The 17,927-nt window shown below is 38.2% G+C and overlaps 1 protein-coding gene across 1 annotated transcript; it reads right to left on the bottom strand.

Moving 5' to 3' along the window:
* Window positions 1-482: 482 nt before the first annotated feature.
* PFI (tubulin folding cofactor E / Pfifferling (PFI)) lies at window positions 483-17,143 on the bottom strand. The gene is made up of 17 exons (XM_039020845.2): window positions 16,910-17,143; window positions 16,635-16,833; window positions 15,523-15,840; window positions 15,056-15,226; window positions 8,637-8,683; window positions 7,929-8,075; window positions 7,729-7,803; window positions 2,988-3,097; window positions 2,741-2,880; window positions 2,591-2,652; window positions 2,132-2,239; window positions 2,015-2,049; window positions 1,487-1,552; window positions 1,206-1,297; window positions 1,041-1,117; window positions 879-956; window positions 483-773 (listed from the first exon to the last, which is right to left on the bottom strand). The coding sequence occupies exons 3-17, from the start codon at window positions 15,830-15,832 to the stop codon at window positions 675-677; spliced, it is 1,617 nt and encodes a 538-aa protein (XP_038876773.1). The 5' UTR covers window positions 15,833-15,840; window positions 16,635-16,833; window positions 16,910-17,143; the 3' UTR covers window positions 483-674.
* Window positions 17,144-17,927: the final 784 nt, after the last annotated feature.

The raw sequence follows: 17,927 nt of genomic DNA, 5'->3' as shown, positions 1-17,927 counted from the left end.
GATATTCTAATCTTTTTATTATCTTGCCAGGGAAAGTGAATTGCTGTTACCAAAAAAAAATCTTGTTTAGTTAATTTTATGATAGAAGAATTGTGTTATAATGGAAAATCAAGAGCATATCACAACTTTTAAGAGCTTTCTTAACATTATATTATAATTAAAGAAATGACGTTATTATAACTGAAAAAGTTGAAGAATGATGGCAAATGTTCCTTATAAACCTGAACCGATGAAAATCATTAAAATTATCGATATCCACAGTTAATTTAAATATCATGAATCTATAGAATCCAAAGCCAAAATGAACCTAAGTTAATTGGCATGTACTAAAGTCAACGTCGTTTCAAAGAATATAGATGAATCATTTCAACATTGTCTACAGTCTATCCTAAACAATTGATTTTTATCAAACTTTGTAAAACAATAGTGTCCTTTTACAATACAGGTTTTAATATCCTGTTTTATGTTCATAAAATATGATATTCAAAAAAAGAATGGGAGCAAACTTAACATAAAAACTTGTGATAATAATCGGTACAAGACCAACAATTAAACTTGGTAACATCTTTCAAACATAGGGAGAGTGAACCATGGTAATAAAAAAAAAAATCAAAATCAAGGGTAGAAAAGGAAAAATAACAACAATATTCAAAGAACCTTTTGGTTTATTTCCTTCAACTCTCTTCATCCACAAGAATGTTAGATTTATTGCCAACACCAAGATCCATAAGAGATGTCATATCATCCTCGAGCAATATTGGCACGGGCAAATCCTGAAAATGTAAAACAAGTTCAGTTGCAGATTAACGACAGTAGGAAGTCGTTAGATAGAGATGGCTATTAGTTACTAGTTTGTGCAAGTAATTATGAGATCAAACCTCTTCTTGAAGATACAACTTTAGTCTGATAGATTTTAGTTTGAAAAAGCTTTCACAAAGCATCTTTAACTTGCCAACCTAAAGATCGCAAGAGTCATTATTTAGAGGTGAAACTAGCAACATGAAGCAACAAAATACCATGTTAAAAGTAAGGACAGTAACTGATGTAGTGGGTGGTAATTTCTTTGTCAATGGAGGCTTCTCACCAATTGATGCTCCCACACACTTTAGAGTGATTGCTGGATAAATTTATCAGACAATTATTCAGTGAGGATAAGTAACGGTTCTAAAAATGCCCCGAATTTCAAATTTCAAGTTCACTCATACATATGAGGCCAGAAGACAGTTTCTGAGGTCCAGTAGGTCCGACCGACGCCCTATTATCTTCAATCCCATAAAAATTCTTAAGCTCTTCAAATCTGATGCACTCATATATCAGCATCAACAATGTCAGCAAACAAAAACCTTTATCGGGGGCACAACAGGGGGTAAGTTTGTGCACTTTCTCATTCTTTTTGTTATTCAAAATGTGAAAAGGTGTGCCATATCTCGTAAGCATAAATAAGCCATCAATACCACTGACTCACAGTTTTACTCAGTGCAGTTACCTAGGATGCAGCCTTAATGTTTCCTCAGGATCGCTATCCATATTTGACATAACCATGCGTACGTAGCTGCACGAAAGATGATGGTTAACCAGGATCGCTATCCATATTTGACATATTTGACATAACCATGCACACCAAGTCATATTCCAATATCAAAAAAGAGATTACAATATAACAATAGTTTTTTGAGAGGCTATCTCTCTCCAACAATCCACCCACAATGACTGACTCGCCCAAGATGTGACCTCCCTTCCCACACCCTAACTCCCTCTATTTAATAAAGACTCCCTAGCTAAATACCGCTATATCCTTACAAATATCCTATGAAAATTACCAATATATCCCTACTAGTACTCTCATGGAAGATTATCGCCAAATGGTGATCAAGAATAGGAGAAGTCATGAACTAATGCTGCTTTCTTTTGATTAACAATTTCAGAGATGTATAGAATTACAAGAAAAGGAGGAAACTAATAATACAAATAAAATAAAGAAATAGACAGGCACTCAAAATATTGTTTTTCGTACCGTATTTCAGAGTCTCTTCTTTCACGAGGAGTTACCTAATATATGAGATAAAAGTCTTCCAGTTAACGATAATGTAATGATGAGAAAAGAAAAGGGCTTCAAATGCTTCCAAACAACCTCACTCCCATTTATTATTTGAACTTTGGATAATCGTGCAATTAAAACATATCTGGGAATCCCGCCCTTCGTGGGATCAGCTATTGGATTCTCTGAAAGCCTGATGTCCTTGGAAAAAAAAATGAATAAATAAATCAATGGAGAGAAGTGATTTTTTAACTAAAGCCGGACACAAACAAATAAAGAACTTAAAGTTTCATTTAAAATCTATAATGTGTCTGCCAATGTTATTATTTTTTTAATTCAACTATAACAACTATCTCTTCTTTTCTTTTTCTTTTTCTTTTTTCTCCCCTCTTTTTAGATTGGAAACAAAAATTTCATTGATGTGATGAAATTACACAAGGGAATCCTATCCAATGGATTACAAAAAAATTCTCCCTATCAGTATATATAACAATTATCTCTTGTATTGTAAAAATATATGAATTCACAAGTTAAACCATCCTAAAATCTTACAATCAACTGAGGGAATGAGTTTAAGAAGTCAATAGAAGCCAAATCATCAATATTGTTGCCTCCTGAAGTACATAGAGAAACATAAGTTAGAGAACTAATCAAAACAATCTCTACAGAGACATCAATTGTTAAGGAAACTTAATAATCTACCGAGAAAGAGGCATCGCAAATTTTGGAATAGAAAACAGTCTCCTCGTGATTCAACATCTCCAAATAACTCGTGCAATTCATCTAAGTTAGGATAAAATATAGAGCCCAATTTGTTGTTATTCAACTGAATCTGCTCCAAGCTGATAGCATAGTCAAAAGTTTCAAGGAAATATGGTGAAAAAAAACTAGGGTGTGTTCATCAACAGCCAGTTCTCCAAATAGAAGAACAAAATAATAAAACCACTACCTTGTTAATTGTCCAAGTTTCAATATTTCGTTCCACTCAGCTATACAGTTACTTTCCAGATTCAGAAGTCGCAAAAGATTAAATCCTTGGACCATAGAGGATGATTCAGGCTGAAAATGAGATCACAACAGAAATACTAGTTTAGAAAGAGTGACATAAGTGTGTAGAACTAAGTGCCACACGAGAGAAAAAAAAAAGTGACACATGAGTATAAACGGATTAATTGACTTCATAAATCCTTCTATTATTTAATTAATTTCTGCAACTCACAAGCATTGAAAGACTACTACATCATTTCCATGCTTTTTCCTTTTTCTGATAAGAAACAAGAACTGGAAGGACATCTAAGGGATAGGGAAGACAACCTCCCCAAGAGGCAAATACACGCACACTCCAGTCCCAAGAGGGTAATGAAGAAGGAGATAGTCCATTTCAATTTTTTCCTTTTTCTTTTTTTTTTTCTTTTTTTTTTTTTTTTTTTAATAAGAAACAAGAACTTGAATTAATCATGGAAGGACATCTAAGGGCAAGGGAAGAGAACCCCCCTTTTTAAGAGGCAATTACACACATACTCTAGTCCCAAGAGGGCAATGAAGAAGGAGATGGTTCATGGACTCTCATTCCTTAGACACAAAGTGCACATCAGGGGAGGAACCAATTTGGGATTTTTCTTTGCAATCTATCAGCCGTGTTCAAACTTCTATAGCCGATTATCCAAAGAAAGAAAGTCACTGTCTTTGGAACTTTAAACTTCCAAATTAACTTAATCAATGGAGCTTTCAATCTACTGTTTTTTGTGAAGAGTAGGAAAGTAGATTTGCTAGAGAACACACTGATCAAGTCTACACTCCACCCAATTTTATCTTTACCAACTCCTAAACAATAAGATTCAATTTTTCTAGTGAGCTGACTCCAAGTTTGAAGTTCCTAGTAAAAGACCCCTCTTCTGAGGCCAATATTCCAAGCCTGGTTACTTTTTTTTTTTTTTAAGTAAAAAATCTGCATTTATTGACCCCTAAAAAAATTTGTTGATCAAACCTCATAAAGGAGAAATTTTGGAAACAATGTAGTGAAGTGAGCCAACCGAAATCTACTATTCCCTTGGATTTTTACAGGTATACCAAAAAACAGAGAAAAAGGAGGAAGGCCCTCCATTCCAAGTCTGGTTAATGTCATCCCAACATTCTGTTTTGTGCACTTCGTTTTTAAATAGACTGCATATGCCTCTGGGAAAAAAAAACATTAAACAGGCGTTTCTAACTCACCTGTCACCACAAAAATGGATGTTCAGCAATTTACAGCTTTGAAAATCACAAAATGGAGAAACCTTTCGTTGTTGTCCCCCCCAAACAAGACAACTTTTCATTGATAAAATGAAAGAAGACTAATACTCAAGAGATACAAACTCTACACAGATGTGAAATATAAGTAAATGTGAAATATAAGTAAATACAGTAGTGACATTATAACAAAACCAATTCTGACAACAAAAATGATATAAAGACATAACTAGATGCTCTTTTTGTTGACATGATATAAAGACTACTTTTTATTGCTTTCCATTTTCAACAAGCTTGCAGAAGAGTTTTTCTTACTAAAAGCAACCAATTATTGGTCTAATTACATAGTTGGGGGCTCCATATAGATGAGAAGTCTAGTGATATCTCCTCTATACTCCGTCATCTTAACAAAATCAGTATTGTATTTTAGAACTCAAGGATACAATTGTACGATCTTACTTGAATAGGATCTATACAGGACCAATAGAATAGATCCTATTCAAGGAAGGCATGAAATCAATATTATATATACATAACCAGTATTGTATTGATTGAGTCCTCTATTCTCTTTTGATCTTCACTCCTTTTTATACTACTTACAAGTAACCACCTTCCTACAACGGTTGAGAAACTTGAAGTGTATGTACTAAATATAGGTTAACCACTTGCCTATACTTTAGGCTCACACTTCCCTTTACTAAGAATAGCCCATGGCCAAGTCAATCTTCCTCCATTGTGGGAAAACTTGATTTGCTCACCACTCTATTCTCTTCTCCCACTCCTTAGTGCTTCTTCACAATCAGCACTTAGTCATTCTCCCGTCCTCAAAATGACTAAGGGAGTCTTGGAATCCGAATAGCCCTTTTTATAGCTCAAAGACAACATTCTGCTGCTGCCCATTGTCTGATTCCTGCGTGCCCATGCACAATGCCTTGCCACATTTGCCTAGCGTGCACTACCCAACACCCATGCCAATGCCTTCCCAACACACCCATTGCTATGTCGTGTCTATTTGGTCATGCACATGCCTGTTGTGCCCACCAACACCCATCCCAGTGTGTTGTGCATCCACCCACACCCGTTAGGGTCCAATTGCCCCGACTATTGCTCGCCCGTGTTGGCTGCATGCCAAGCTGTGCCGCCAACAATGCCCCCTGTGGCCATGATCAAGCTCCCGCTCATCACGTGTTGCCAAGGTATGCCCTCTTCATACCCTTTTCGTCTTGAACCTCTGTGTTTTCCTTTCAAAAAACACCCTTGTGACAAACCTCCACCACTTGAGTTGCTCGACGTCGTCGTCGAGTCTGACCTCCATCCTACTCGTCAGATGATCCTTCAAGGCATGTATCCTCCTAAAACTCGTTGTCACATCCTCTCAAGGCATGTATCCTCTTGAACCTTGTTTACAATGATGATACTATACTGAAGAGTATGTGTTCACAATTAATAGGTAGGAAATTTTCTTTCATGAGCTTGAGCATTCTTGGCCATGTCTTGATTGGTCTCTTCCCAAAGTGGATGCTCCTCCCGCTCGTCAGACGATCCTTCAAGGCATGTATCCTCCTAAAACTCGTTGTCACGTCCTCTCAAGGCATGTATCCTCTTGAACCTTGTTTACAATGATGATACTATACTGAAGAGTTTCTCGTAGGTGGGCACCCATTGTCTGATTCCTACGTGCCCATGCACAATGCCTCGCCACATTTGCCTGGCGTGCACTACCCAGCACCCATGCCAATGCCTTCCCAACACACCCATTGCTATGTCGTGTCTATTTGGTCATCCACGTGCTTGTTGTGCCCACCAACGCCCATCCCCATGTGTTGTGCATCTACCCACACCTATTAGGGTCCAATTTCCCCAACTATTGCCCGCCCGTGTTGACTGCATGCCAAGCTGTGCCGCCAGCAATGCCCCCTGCGGCCATGATCAAGGCTCCCGCTCATCACATGTTGCCAAGGTATACCCTATCTTAAACCTCTGTGTTTTGCCTTTCAAAAAACACCCTTGTGAAAAACCTCCACCACTTGAGTTGCTCGACGTCGTCATCGAGTCTGACCTCCATCCCGCTCGTCAAATGATCCTTCAAGACATGTATCCTCCTAAAACTCGTTGTCACGTCCTCTCATGGCATGTATCCTCTTGAACCTTGTTTACAATGATGATACTATACTGAAGAGTATGTGTTCACAATTAATAGGTAGGAAATTTTCTTTCATGAGCTTGAGCATTCTTGGCCATGTCTTGATTGGTCTCTTCCCAAGGTGGATGCTCCTCCCTTCAATTTGAATGCTACTAGTTTCACCTTCTTCTCCTCCGGAGTATTCATATAATCAAAAAAGTCTTATACGCTTTTGATCCAATCGAGAAACTCTTCCATTTCTAAATTAACATTGAAGTAAGGTAGGTCTATTTCATTATTAACCCAATTTTGTTGTTGATACCCTTAATTTCTTCGAAATATGTGATTCTCGGGTTGATGAAGGGCTTGATGATACAAAAATTCTTCTTCCTCGCTTAAAGAATCCCAATCTTGAAGTATCTTTGGGTCTTGAATCATTCTTTGTTGCGGTAATTAGTGAGCTATGTTCTGAATTTCTTCTTGGTTCCTGCAATGGGATGGGTTTGAGCAATAGGGTGGGTTTGACAATGGGTGGGTTTAATTGTCCTAACCTCAGTTCAATTCTTTCCAACTGGGCTGCCATAGTAGCCATGAGATTTTGGACATTGTCAAGGCCCCTTTCAACCAACAGCAAGCGTTGTGTTGAGGTTCTAGGAGACAAGACCGGCGAAGACTCAACCAAGTCCAGCCTTTATTTCTCCATTCCAGAGGTGGTGCTATTTTGTCATTTTTTTTAAAGCCCTTTCTCGACGGCTCTGATACCAAACGGATAATATTTTATTCAATGATCCCAAAAATGAAAGACAAGAGCAGCTTAAATAGGCAGCCACTGAAAGCAGTTTGCAACTACCCAAGAACAAGAACTAAAGAACTTCCAAGAGGTAAATACAAAGTATTCTCTAGCTGCCATAGTCCCAGAAAACTAAAAGATTATATAAAGATGTACAAGACTAACACAAGAAGTACAAAGAAAGTCAAGAACTTCAAACCTAACTAAAGATGTACATCATATTTTCATTGAATTTGATTAGGGAATAGTAGCAACTTACAAATCTCGCAATTAATTAACACACTTCCTCATTCATACAACCTTTTTAGAGGTAGTTCCTAGAGAGAACCTTTGTTATCGGGTCTAAATATAAATGGATTTCTATTCCCCCTTACCCTCGGTTCTAGTATAAAAGTCCATCCTTTCCCACTTTTCAAGATTTTAGAAGGGTTAGTAAACCAACAATATACAAATGAAATCAATAAAATAATGCAACGTAAATGCAATAAAAGACTAAATTATTATATATCCATCCAACGGCTACAAAATTTAAGGATCTCAAATCAATACCGTTATTGTGCTTATATTATTTCTCATCAAATGTAGTTCTTCAATAGTTGGCAGTGAATGTTTAAGAATTTCAACCTATCATATGAAAGTACACTTCAGATATATTAGGGATATACAAATATTAGGGATATAGAAAGGATATTGAAAGAGAGAGAGAAAAAAAAAAGTATCCCCCTCTCTCAACGATACTAACAACAAACCTCCGTCCAAGTTATTCCAGTGCTGTTTAGAACTAAAATACGAATGTGTTTCAATTGAAGGGGCCCTGAGATATCATGAGATAATGAGTTGTTCGATAAAATGAGGGCTACAAGAGCTTGTAACTGGTCACAAATGATGCTAATATCCTGCAAGAATAGATGGAGTTGACAATAAGACAAATGATTTTCATAACCACCAAACTGCCAACAAAGGTATTACAATTTAAAAAATTAACAGAAGGATGCTTGTTCTTTCTTTCCATCTTTTTATTTCTTGGATGGAAGTAGATTTAAACAATTGTCCAGTTGGATATCAGAACTTCCCAGAGTGCGTGATACAGACCAAACCTCAAAGACATTTAATTAACAATTCACCCTTTGGCCATTGGACAAGGCCACAAGGGCATACATATGTTGGACTGATTGAATTTATAAAACTACATATCAAAAACAAATGGACAACTCTCATCTGTCAAGCGAAAAAAGAACACAATGAGTCCCTACAAAGTCTTCACCCTGAAGCAGTAAACAACTGATCAACCTAACATAAACCAAAGTACTTGCTGAAAAGCAACAAAAGCTCTATGGCAGATTACAAGACTTGTCTCAATTATAACATTGAAAACGGCAATTGCATGTTATAACTGTACATTTACAGCGGGAGTCGCACTAAGAGGGCGAACAGGAATGATTTTCTTCAAATCTTACCTTCCAATCTGATAGCAAATTTCCAGTTAGGTCAAGCTGCTTCAGGTCTGAAATGGAGACATTGCACATGAAACATATATTTCTTTCTTATACGAAACACTTTGTTGATGAATGAAATAATCCAAAGAGGATAATAACAAGAAACACCAGATAGATTCAAAGAAAATCCATACAAAAAAGAACGATAAATCCATAAAAGTAAATGCAGCATAAAAAAATATACAACCAAAATGGAAAATAACAAAGCAGAGGGCCCATAAACAGAAGATTTAAGATGCCAAAGCTCCAAAAAAAACATCGCCGAGTGTTAAAAGATAGAAGGAGACACAAGATTTACATGGAAAACTCTAGAACAGGGAGAAAAAACGACTATACTTTCGCTTATACAAGAGAGAGCCTAGATATAAATAGGCTCCAAAAAACCCTAATATATATAAAAAAAATGCCCTTAAGACTAATACATACAGCCCCTTATTTTCAACTCTCCCCCTCAAGTTGGGGCATAAATATCAACAAAACTCAACTTGTTGACACAAGAATCAAAGCTTTGCCTGAGTAGACCTTTGGTGAGAATGTCAGCAACTTGTTGACTAGAAGGAATGTAAGGAATACATATACTGCCACTATCCAGTTTTTCTTTAATAAAGTGTCTATCGTTCTCCACATGTTTTGTTATATCATGTTGCACAAGATTGTTGACTATACTTATAGCGGCTTTGTTATCACAATAGAGTTTCATAGGAAGATCTCTGTCTTGATGAAGATCGGACAGAACTTCCTTCAACTAGATATCTTCACATATTCCCACACTTATAGCTCTGTATTCTGCTTCAGCACTACTTCTAGCAACCACACCTTGCTTCTTGCTTCTCCACGTGACAAGATTACCCCACACAAACGTACAGTACCCAGAAGTCAACTTTCTGTCTATAACAGATCTTGCCCAATCAGAGTCAGTGTAAGTTTCAATGCATCTTTTGCACTACTTCTAGCAACCACACCTTGCTTCTTGCTTCTCCACGTGACAAGATTACCCCACACAAACGTACAGTACCCAGAAGTCAACTTTCTGTCTATAACAGATCTTGCCCAATCAGAGTCAGTGTAAGTTTCAATGCATCTTTTGTCAGTTTTCCTAAACGTTAGACCTTTACCTGGAGTAGTTTTTAAATATCTCAGAATCCAATTCACGACTTCCATATGTTCCTCATAAAGAGCCTGCATAAACTGACTAACTACACTGACAGTGTAGGATATATCTGGTCTAGTATGAAATAAGTAAATCAATTTTCCCACTAGACGCTGGTATCTCTCTTTATCAACAGGAACTTTGTCAATAGAATCTCCTAGCTTAGCATTGAATTCTATAGGTGTATCAACAGGTCTACATCCAGTCATACCTGTTTCTTTCAACAAATCAAGTGTGTATTTCCGTTGAGAAACAGAAATCCCCTCTCTTGATCTTGTCACCTCCATTCCAAGGAAATACCTTAGACTTCCAAGGTCCTTAATCTCAAATTCATCAGCCATTTTCTTCTTAAGCTTGATAATCTCAGCGGCATCATCTCCTGACAAAACAATATCATCTACGTACACAATTAGAACAGTAATTTTTCCTGATACTGGCCTTTTTGTGAATAAAGTGTGATCAGAGTGCCCCTGAGTAAAACCTTGGGACTTAACAAAGTTAGTGAGCCTATCAAACCAAGCTCTAGGAGACTGCTTCAAGTCAAATTGAGCTTGAAAACCAGGAGGTGGACTCATATAAACCTCTTCCTCTAGTTCACCATTCAAAAAGGCATTTTTCACATCAAGTTGGTGGAGAAGCCAGTCTCTGTTAGCTACCACTGAAAGAAGGACTCGATTTTTTGTCCATGAAACTTGTTTGGTAGGAAGGACAGTATCATTCGTACCCAGGATAGGTACAGGAAGAAAGTCCGTAGGAACCGAAGATGTTGACCAATTAGTCTCTTCACTAGTGTTCTCCCCCTGAAGAGGACTAATAGGAAAGAAAGGTTTATCCTCAAGGAAAGTAACATCCATAGACACGAAGTACTTCCATGAGGATGGATGAAAACACTTATAACCTCACTGGTGAAGAGGGTACCCAACAAAGACACATTTCTGAGCACGAGAGGTAAATTTAGTGCGGTTAGGACCATGAATATGAACAAAGGCAGTGCACCCAAACACCCGAAGTGGAATATCTAGAATAAGACGCGTGGTTGGGTATGATTCTTTGAAGCATTCAAGAGGAGTTTGGAACCGAAGAACACGAGAAGGCATCCGATGGATAAGATAAGGTGTAGTCAAAACAGCATCTTCCCATAAGTAAGAAGAAAGAGAAGTAGATAGCATGAGGAACCGTGCAACCTCTATTAGGTGGCGATTTTTCCGTCCGGCCACCCCATTCTGTTGAGGAGTATAGGCATAAGAGCTTTGATGAACAATGCCTTTAAAAGTCAGAAACTCATGAAAGGTGTTACTAAAGAACTTGCAACCATTGTCACTACGAAGGATGGCAATTTTTGTGTTAAACTAAGTCTCCTCTGTAGTATAAAATTGTTGAAATAACGATGGCACCTCAGATTTATCACTAAGAAGAAACACCCATGTAAGAGGAGTGTGATCATCAATAAATGTTACAAACCAACGTTTTCCAGAAGATGTGGTGATGTTTGAGGGACCCCAAACATCACTATGGATAAGAGTGAATGGCTGTGAAGGTTTGTAGGGTTGCGATGAAAAGGTAACCCGATGTTGTTTTGCACAAATACACACATCACAAGACAAAAAAGAGATATCAACATTATGAAATAAATGAGGAAATAAATACTTTATATATTGAAAATTTGGGTGACCAAGATGAAATTGTCATAACATATAGTCTTTTTCAAAAGTTGAAAAACAAGAAGATAACAAACTAGTCCTATAACAATTCCTACAGGAAGCATCATCATTAAGGAAATAGAGTCCCCGATTGTGTCGGTAGTGCCAATCGTTATCCCCGAGCTCAAGTCCTGAAAGAAAACATTATCAGGTGAGAAAACAACCTGACAATTCAAATCTCTAGTGATCTTACTGATAGATGGTAAATTGTAAAATATTTTCAGGACATGCAACACATTTTGCAAATTTAAACCCTCAAAAGGAGAAAGATGACCCTTTCCCGCAACAAGAGCAAACGACCCATCTACAATCCAAATTTTCTCATTACTAGCACTCGAACAATACGAGAGAAATTTATCAGACGAGCCAGTTAAATGATCTATAGCTCCTGAATATAGTATCCAGGTTTCTTACCATTGATACTAAGGAGACTAAAGGATGGAGAACTACCTAATTGGACAATAGCACCGACCCAACAACACCAGGGCTATTCTGGTTATTCACCTGAGATTGAGATTGTGAAGCACCATTCGTTGAATCACTCACGAGCGCTCGGCTAGGATTTGACTTATCGTTTGGACTTTGGAGGACGACGTCTGCCATTCGGAGGTCGACCATGTAACTTCCAACACTGATCCTTAGTATGCCAAGGTTTCTTGCAATGTTCACACACTAGAGGTGGTTTACCATTCTGCTTATCACCATTTGACCCAGATGATTTCACACCAAATGCAACAGAGTTGGTGGTAGACACAATAGGGTTGTTCATAGCACTCCATCTATCTTCCTCTAAATGAACCTCGGAGCAAACTTTCATGAGAGAAGGTATCTGCCTCTGTCCCAGTATTCGATTGTGCACTATATCAAACTTGGAATTTAGACTAGCAAGAAAGTCATAAACGCGATCAATTTCCTCAATTTTAGAGTACTGAACTCCACCACACAAACAATCCCAGACAATTTCACGACATAGAACCATCTCCTGCCAGACTAGAGACAGTTTATTGAAATAGAAAGTAACATCCATTGTTCCCTGTTTGCACTCATGAACCTATTTATGCAAGGTGTACAAACGGGATATTCTGCCTCTTAGAGTACAGTTTCTATACTACATCCCAGATATCTCGAGCAGTTGCAACATACATTAAGGGTTTTCCTATCTGTGGTTCCATACTGTTAACCAACAAGGATCGAAGTAAGGAGTCTTCCCCTTTCCAAATGCGCTCTTGTGGATCTCCTGGTCTAGGTCTTGGTATCTCTCCAGTTAAATACCCGAACTTATGACGCCCCTTGAGGGCCATCTTGATGGATTGAGACCAAGAAAAATAATTCTGGTCTTTTAGCTTCTCTCCTGTAATGAAACCTACAAAATTTCCCATAGATCTAGACATAACATTTGTTATAGGTAAAGTAGGAAAGGCGGTTATCGGATTCTTTGAATACATCGGTAGACTGGAAGATAAATCTGAATTTACGGGATTCGATTGGAGATTTGTAGTAGTCCCAAGAGCGGCAATCTGTTGTTGAAGGTTAGCTAATTGTTGTTGGACCACTATTGGAGATAGACCCATCAAACCCGAAGCACCATGGCTGGTTGAAAGAGGTTGCACGTGACTGGTCGTGGCCGACATGGTTGGTTGCTGTCCACCGTGGAAGGATGAAGATTCCCCCGTTTCAAAAGTATGCTTACAGTCGTCAACATTCGTGCGACTCAGGTGGTCGATGCTCAAGTGGCCAGCGCTAGGAAGGTTGGCACTCAAGTAGAGGAGCATCAGCGTGTGTTTGGCGCTTTGGTAGCCGGCGTTAGGGAGGTCGGCACTCGAGTAGAGAAGCGTCCGACTATGTCCGATAGCGGCAGGCGAAACCAACGGCGAGGGGGGCGACAGAGGCAGCATTGACGTCGGGCTGAGGAGAAGCGGCAGCGCCGTCTGGAGGTAGCGATCAACAGCTAGTTGTACAGCAGTGTCGTGGACTGCATCAACGGCGGTAGCGGTGGCTGCACTTGTTTCGGCAATGGTAGTGTCGCTGGTTGCTATTGTTGGTGAAGATTGAGGAACCAACAGTTGATTTTCGTCCACGACGGCTAGGGTTTCGTCACCACACTTTGATACCATGTTAAAAGATAGAAGAATGAGACACAAGATTTACGTGGAAAACCCTAAAACAGGGAGAAAAAACCACGGTAGAGAGCTACTTTTTGTTATTTCTTAACTTGCGCTTATACAAGAAAGAGCCCAGATATAAATAGGCTCCAGAAAACCCTAATACAGAAAAATAGGGCAAAGTAAAAGTACTAAAATGCCCTTAGGGCTAATACATACAGCCCTTATTTTCAACAATAAGAAATAGCCATAAAATCAATTCCTCCAGCCCCAACCAAAAACAATAGCTGTCGAGCCAATAAGAGCAAAAACAATTTGATATGGAATCTTCTCAAAGCAGATCTTCCATAATTGATAGTACTTTCATGAATAATATTGATCTAGGTCAGGTTATGGATCAATCATCAAATGATTTGGATATTCATAATTCTCTCATTCCTCTTTTTTTCTTTGTGGATAAACAGTTGGGATGCTTCCTAGAAAAGGTAGAGTGTAACCAAGTGAGGAATTCCTTTTCTAGAGAGAGAGTAAAGGATTTATCCCTAGATGCTTTAGTGATACTAATTCCATGAAAGGTTTCTATAGAAAAGGTCTTCCTATCAATGGTGAAGGAAGGCGGAGAGTTAGGACACCTCATCATCTCTCCAACAAGCCTAAATGGCCGAAGAAGTACCAGTAGAAATGAGGAAGGAGGCTAGGATGGATGAAGGAGGAGAGATGAGAGAGGAGAGAGGGGAGAGCATTTTGGAGGTCCCACACATGAAACATAGCAACGCTCGACACCACTCCTTTTCCCAAAGATACATGAAGGTTATGAACTATAAATAATGACAGAACAAAAGAACCTGTATCTCCTCTCTAAAAGATTCAGTGTTTCTTTCTATAAATAGTCCAAAGAAAGATCAAACAAAATTCATGAAATGAAGTTTGGCATCAATTTTAAAAGGGTGATCATCAATGATAAAATGCTTCAGCTCCAAATGTCTTCTTTTAATAAAAAGTAAAAAGAACACAGCCTAAAGGCCTCGAAGATGAGAGACCCTGAAGCATAAATCAAAGAGTTAACAACAAAAGGCCTCCAATCTAAATTGTTCATGTAGCGCTGTGTATTATAAAAGGAATTGTGTACAGCAAACCTCCGTTTCAAAAAAAAATGTGTGTAGCAAACCACAAAGAAGGTGCAAATGGTGCATTTTCACCCAAGAAAAAAAAAAGAGTTGTACACTCCACCAAGAAGCTTCAACTCCAAATGTATGATCATAGTCTTTTGGTGCTCTGGTTTAGTACAATGTTTTTTGTTTAAAAAAATGACGAAGAAAAAACGCACAATGGGGCATGTCTGCATATTAACAACATCTTGAAAATGAACAAGCTATTTGAATCAGTTAAGAAGACAAATGTAAACTTCATTGATGTCAAGAGACTTACTTGGCAAGACAGAGCCAATCTGACATGGATTCCCAAGAGAGCTAACGCCCATGTATGATAATGATACACTAGTTAACTCCTCAAAACGACTAAGCTTGTCTTTAATAAGATCTTTACCAACAAATTGAACAGATACACGCTTGTCACTGGCTGAGAGTACATACATTTCATCTGCAAAAGAGCAAATAGCAATGCAAAACAAGCCATTAACAAGAAATTTAGAGGTCGTTAAATTATATTTAAATATACCCAAGGCTCTTATGGAAATATGGACAAGTAGTTAAGTACCAAAACAACTAATTACACATTGAACAAAAGTGCACTTTGTTCTTAGTAAATGTACAATGCTCCAATAAACATTGAAAATAAATTTTGAGTTTAAGCAACAAGATTACACATACGATATACCACAATTAGCCAGCCATGTAAGGAGCAACTAGATAGATATTTATAGCGCAAATACATACCCTCTTCTTCTTTCGTAGAGTCACCTCTGTACCTGAGCTCCAATGCTTGGAGCAGGTTAATGCCAAAACTCAAATTCTGGACACGAACGAAAGAACCAGATCGTTCTAACTTTGCCTGGAAATATCGGACCCCATTAATGGAACCATCATGCTTGCCATTGTTGTCATCCCAGTCCACTCCGACCCAAGTTCCTGAATATCCTTCTAGGGTTCCTACGAAAGCCACAGTTCCAATACGTCGGGGATCACCAACAAAGTGGACTCGTTGACCCAGCCTAAACTCGGACTGAAGCTGAATTGAGCCTTGCATCTTTTCTCCTGTTACATGGAGAAAGAAGAATGTAATAGAATTTGATCGTTACAAGATTAGAATAGTTATTCTAAATATTGGGACAAATAGTTAGGGGTATGAAGTTATTTTACTAACATTATTAGTCTCTAATGGATAATTTCTATTTTATGGGTATGAAGATTTTGATGTTACCTATAACCATAGCACGACCCCAATAATGTGTTAATAATAGTCATGTCAATATCAATCATGTCTCACAAAATCTTAGTTTTTAGAACTCAAGGACACATTTGTACAACCTCTAGAACAGATCTTGTTCAAGAAAGTTCGTCACAAAATCTTAGGTAGCACCAAACCTCTCCATCTTAGTAAATTCTATTATTATAATTAATTTGGATTAGACATTAGTTGATACCTGCCATCTTGGTTTGGAAATTATAGAATGTAATCCCACGAAGTAATTTACTTCGTTCAGGGGAAATGTTACCTAAATTTTTACAGGGCTGCTAAATATCCAAAGTATTTAATAAATACACAGCCAATGCTATACCTCCAAACTTAAATTAGTACCAACGGGTAGGACCAAATTTTGGTGCTGTAAATTTATACCAAAAAGCCTTATAGAATTAGCAAAGGAGTCTTTTTTATTCAAAGTCCACTTCCAACCTAAAATGGACGGTACGAACCTAACAAAACTTTTCTCAAGGTCGCCCTTTCCGTACTTGTAACCAACCAAAGAAAATTTAAAAATAGAAATCACATCCAAGATTTTGATCGAATTGGAGAAAGCTTAAGGGTGATTGTTACCATGAAAACTCACCAAAGAGAACTCAATCCATTGCTGAACAGTTTCCCAAAATGCTCGAAAACTGAGATCGAACGCCGAAACCAGGTGGGTAAATCGACTCAAGGTTAATTGGGTTGAAGAAAACCCAACGTAAACGGCCGTCTACTGCTGTACGGAGCTGATCACTCACGGCGGCAGTGGCAGCGTGGTATGCCGACGGCGGTACAGGTTGCTGTGTGGGGGAGAAAATCGAGGTTAAAAGGGGAAGGAGAACCTGATGTAGAGAGAGAGAACTTCACTTCACTAACCGGCTGGTCGCGATGACGATAGACGACCGGAACGTCCGGCGGCCGGAGTCGAAGATGGGGAAGATGATCGTGAGGAGCGGACGTCAGAGAGATGAAGAGATCGAGCGGGAGAGAGAGAAATTGTTTTCTTTCATTTCTTCGTGCGTGCGGCTGGGAGAGAGAACGAGCAGCAAGTCTTGGAAATTTGAAAATCAATGAAAATATATGTTTGGGCAAACCTCCTAAATTCTATTTTTGAAAACTGGTTTTAGATTAGGGATTTAAATAGAAAAATTTATACAGATGATCCAATTTTTTTTTGTCTAAAATCTCAAGTAACCCATTTTTAAAAAATAATGTTAATTGACCATCGGCTAACATCATCGTCATATCAAATTACATAAATTGCCCTCACCTTTTTGTCTTCTTACCCTTTTACTGAAAACCAACCAAAACTAAAAACTCTTTTAAGCGTAATGGCTTCGTATCGCTCATAAGCTCCGGATGGTTTTGCTGTATTTTGAAATCCATCATTGGGCTTGCAAAAGATTCCACTGCCGCCAACAAATCGAATCTGATCAGTAAGTGATTTCAATATGTACCTTAAAATGTCTTAAACCGATCGGTAATGGGGAAAGGGTGGGTCGTTTTGGGTTTAGAAATACTATGAGCCTATGGTGTTTTTGTTTTGTTTTTTTTTTTTTTTTTTTTTTTTTGGTTTTTGATGTGTTCTGTGGTTGAAGACGAGTAAAAAGAGAGAATGTGAGCAAGATAAGTGAGAGTGAAATCAGCAAAAGTGATATTAGAGAGAGCGACGTCGGAAAGGGTGGATCGTTCTGGGGTTTAGAAATACTATGAACCTATGGTTTTTTTTGTTTATTTTTTTGGTTTTCGATGTGTTAAGTGGTTGAAGACGAGTAAAAAGAGAGAATGTGAGCAAGATAAATGAGAGTTACTAGAGAGAGCGATACCAAGGAGCGCGACACTAGGGAGAGTGATACCAGCGAGAGTGGTTCTAGCGAAACTTAACAAAATATTT

The sequence above is a fragment of the Benincasa hispida genome, chromosome 2 (assembly GCF_027475165.1).
Source record: "Benincasa hispida cultivar pf3 chromosome 2, pf3_genome.v1.1, whole genome shotgun sequence".
NCBI classification, from domain to species: Eukaryota; Viridiplantae; Streptophyta; class Magnoliopsida; order Cucurbitales; family Cucurbitaceae; genus Benincasa; species Benincasa hispida.
The sequence above is the reverse complement of the archived record's forward strand: the minus strand, read 5'-3'. Positions and strand labels throughout refer to the sequence as shown.

Coding starts and splice junctions, on each gene's coding strand:
- PFI (XM_039020845.2), bottom strand. CDS start 15,832: ATGCAAGGCTCAATTCAGCTTCAGTCCGAGTTTAGGCTGGGTCAACGA. Junction 2,653..2,740: donor TTTGCGATGCCTCTTTCTCG/GTAGATTATTAA, acceptor TATGTACTTCAG/GAGGCAACAATATTGATGAT. Junction 1,118..1,205: donor ACTGTCTTCTGGCCTCATAT/GTATGAGTGAAC, acceptor AAATTTATCCAG/CAATCACTCTAAAGTGTGTG.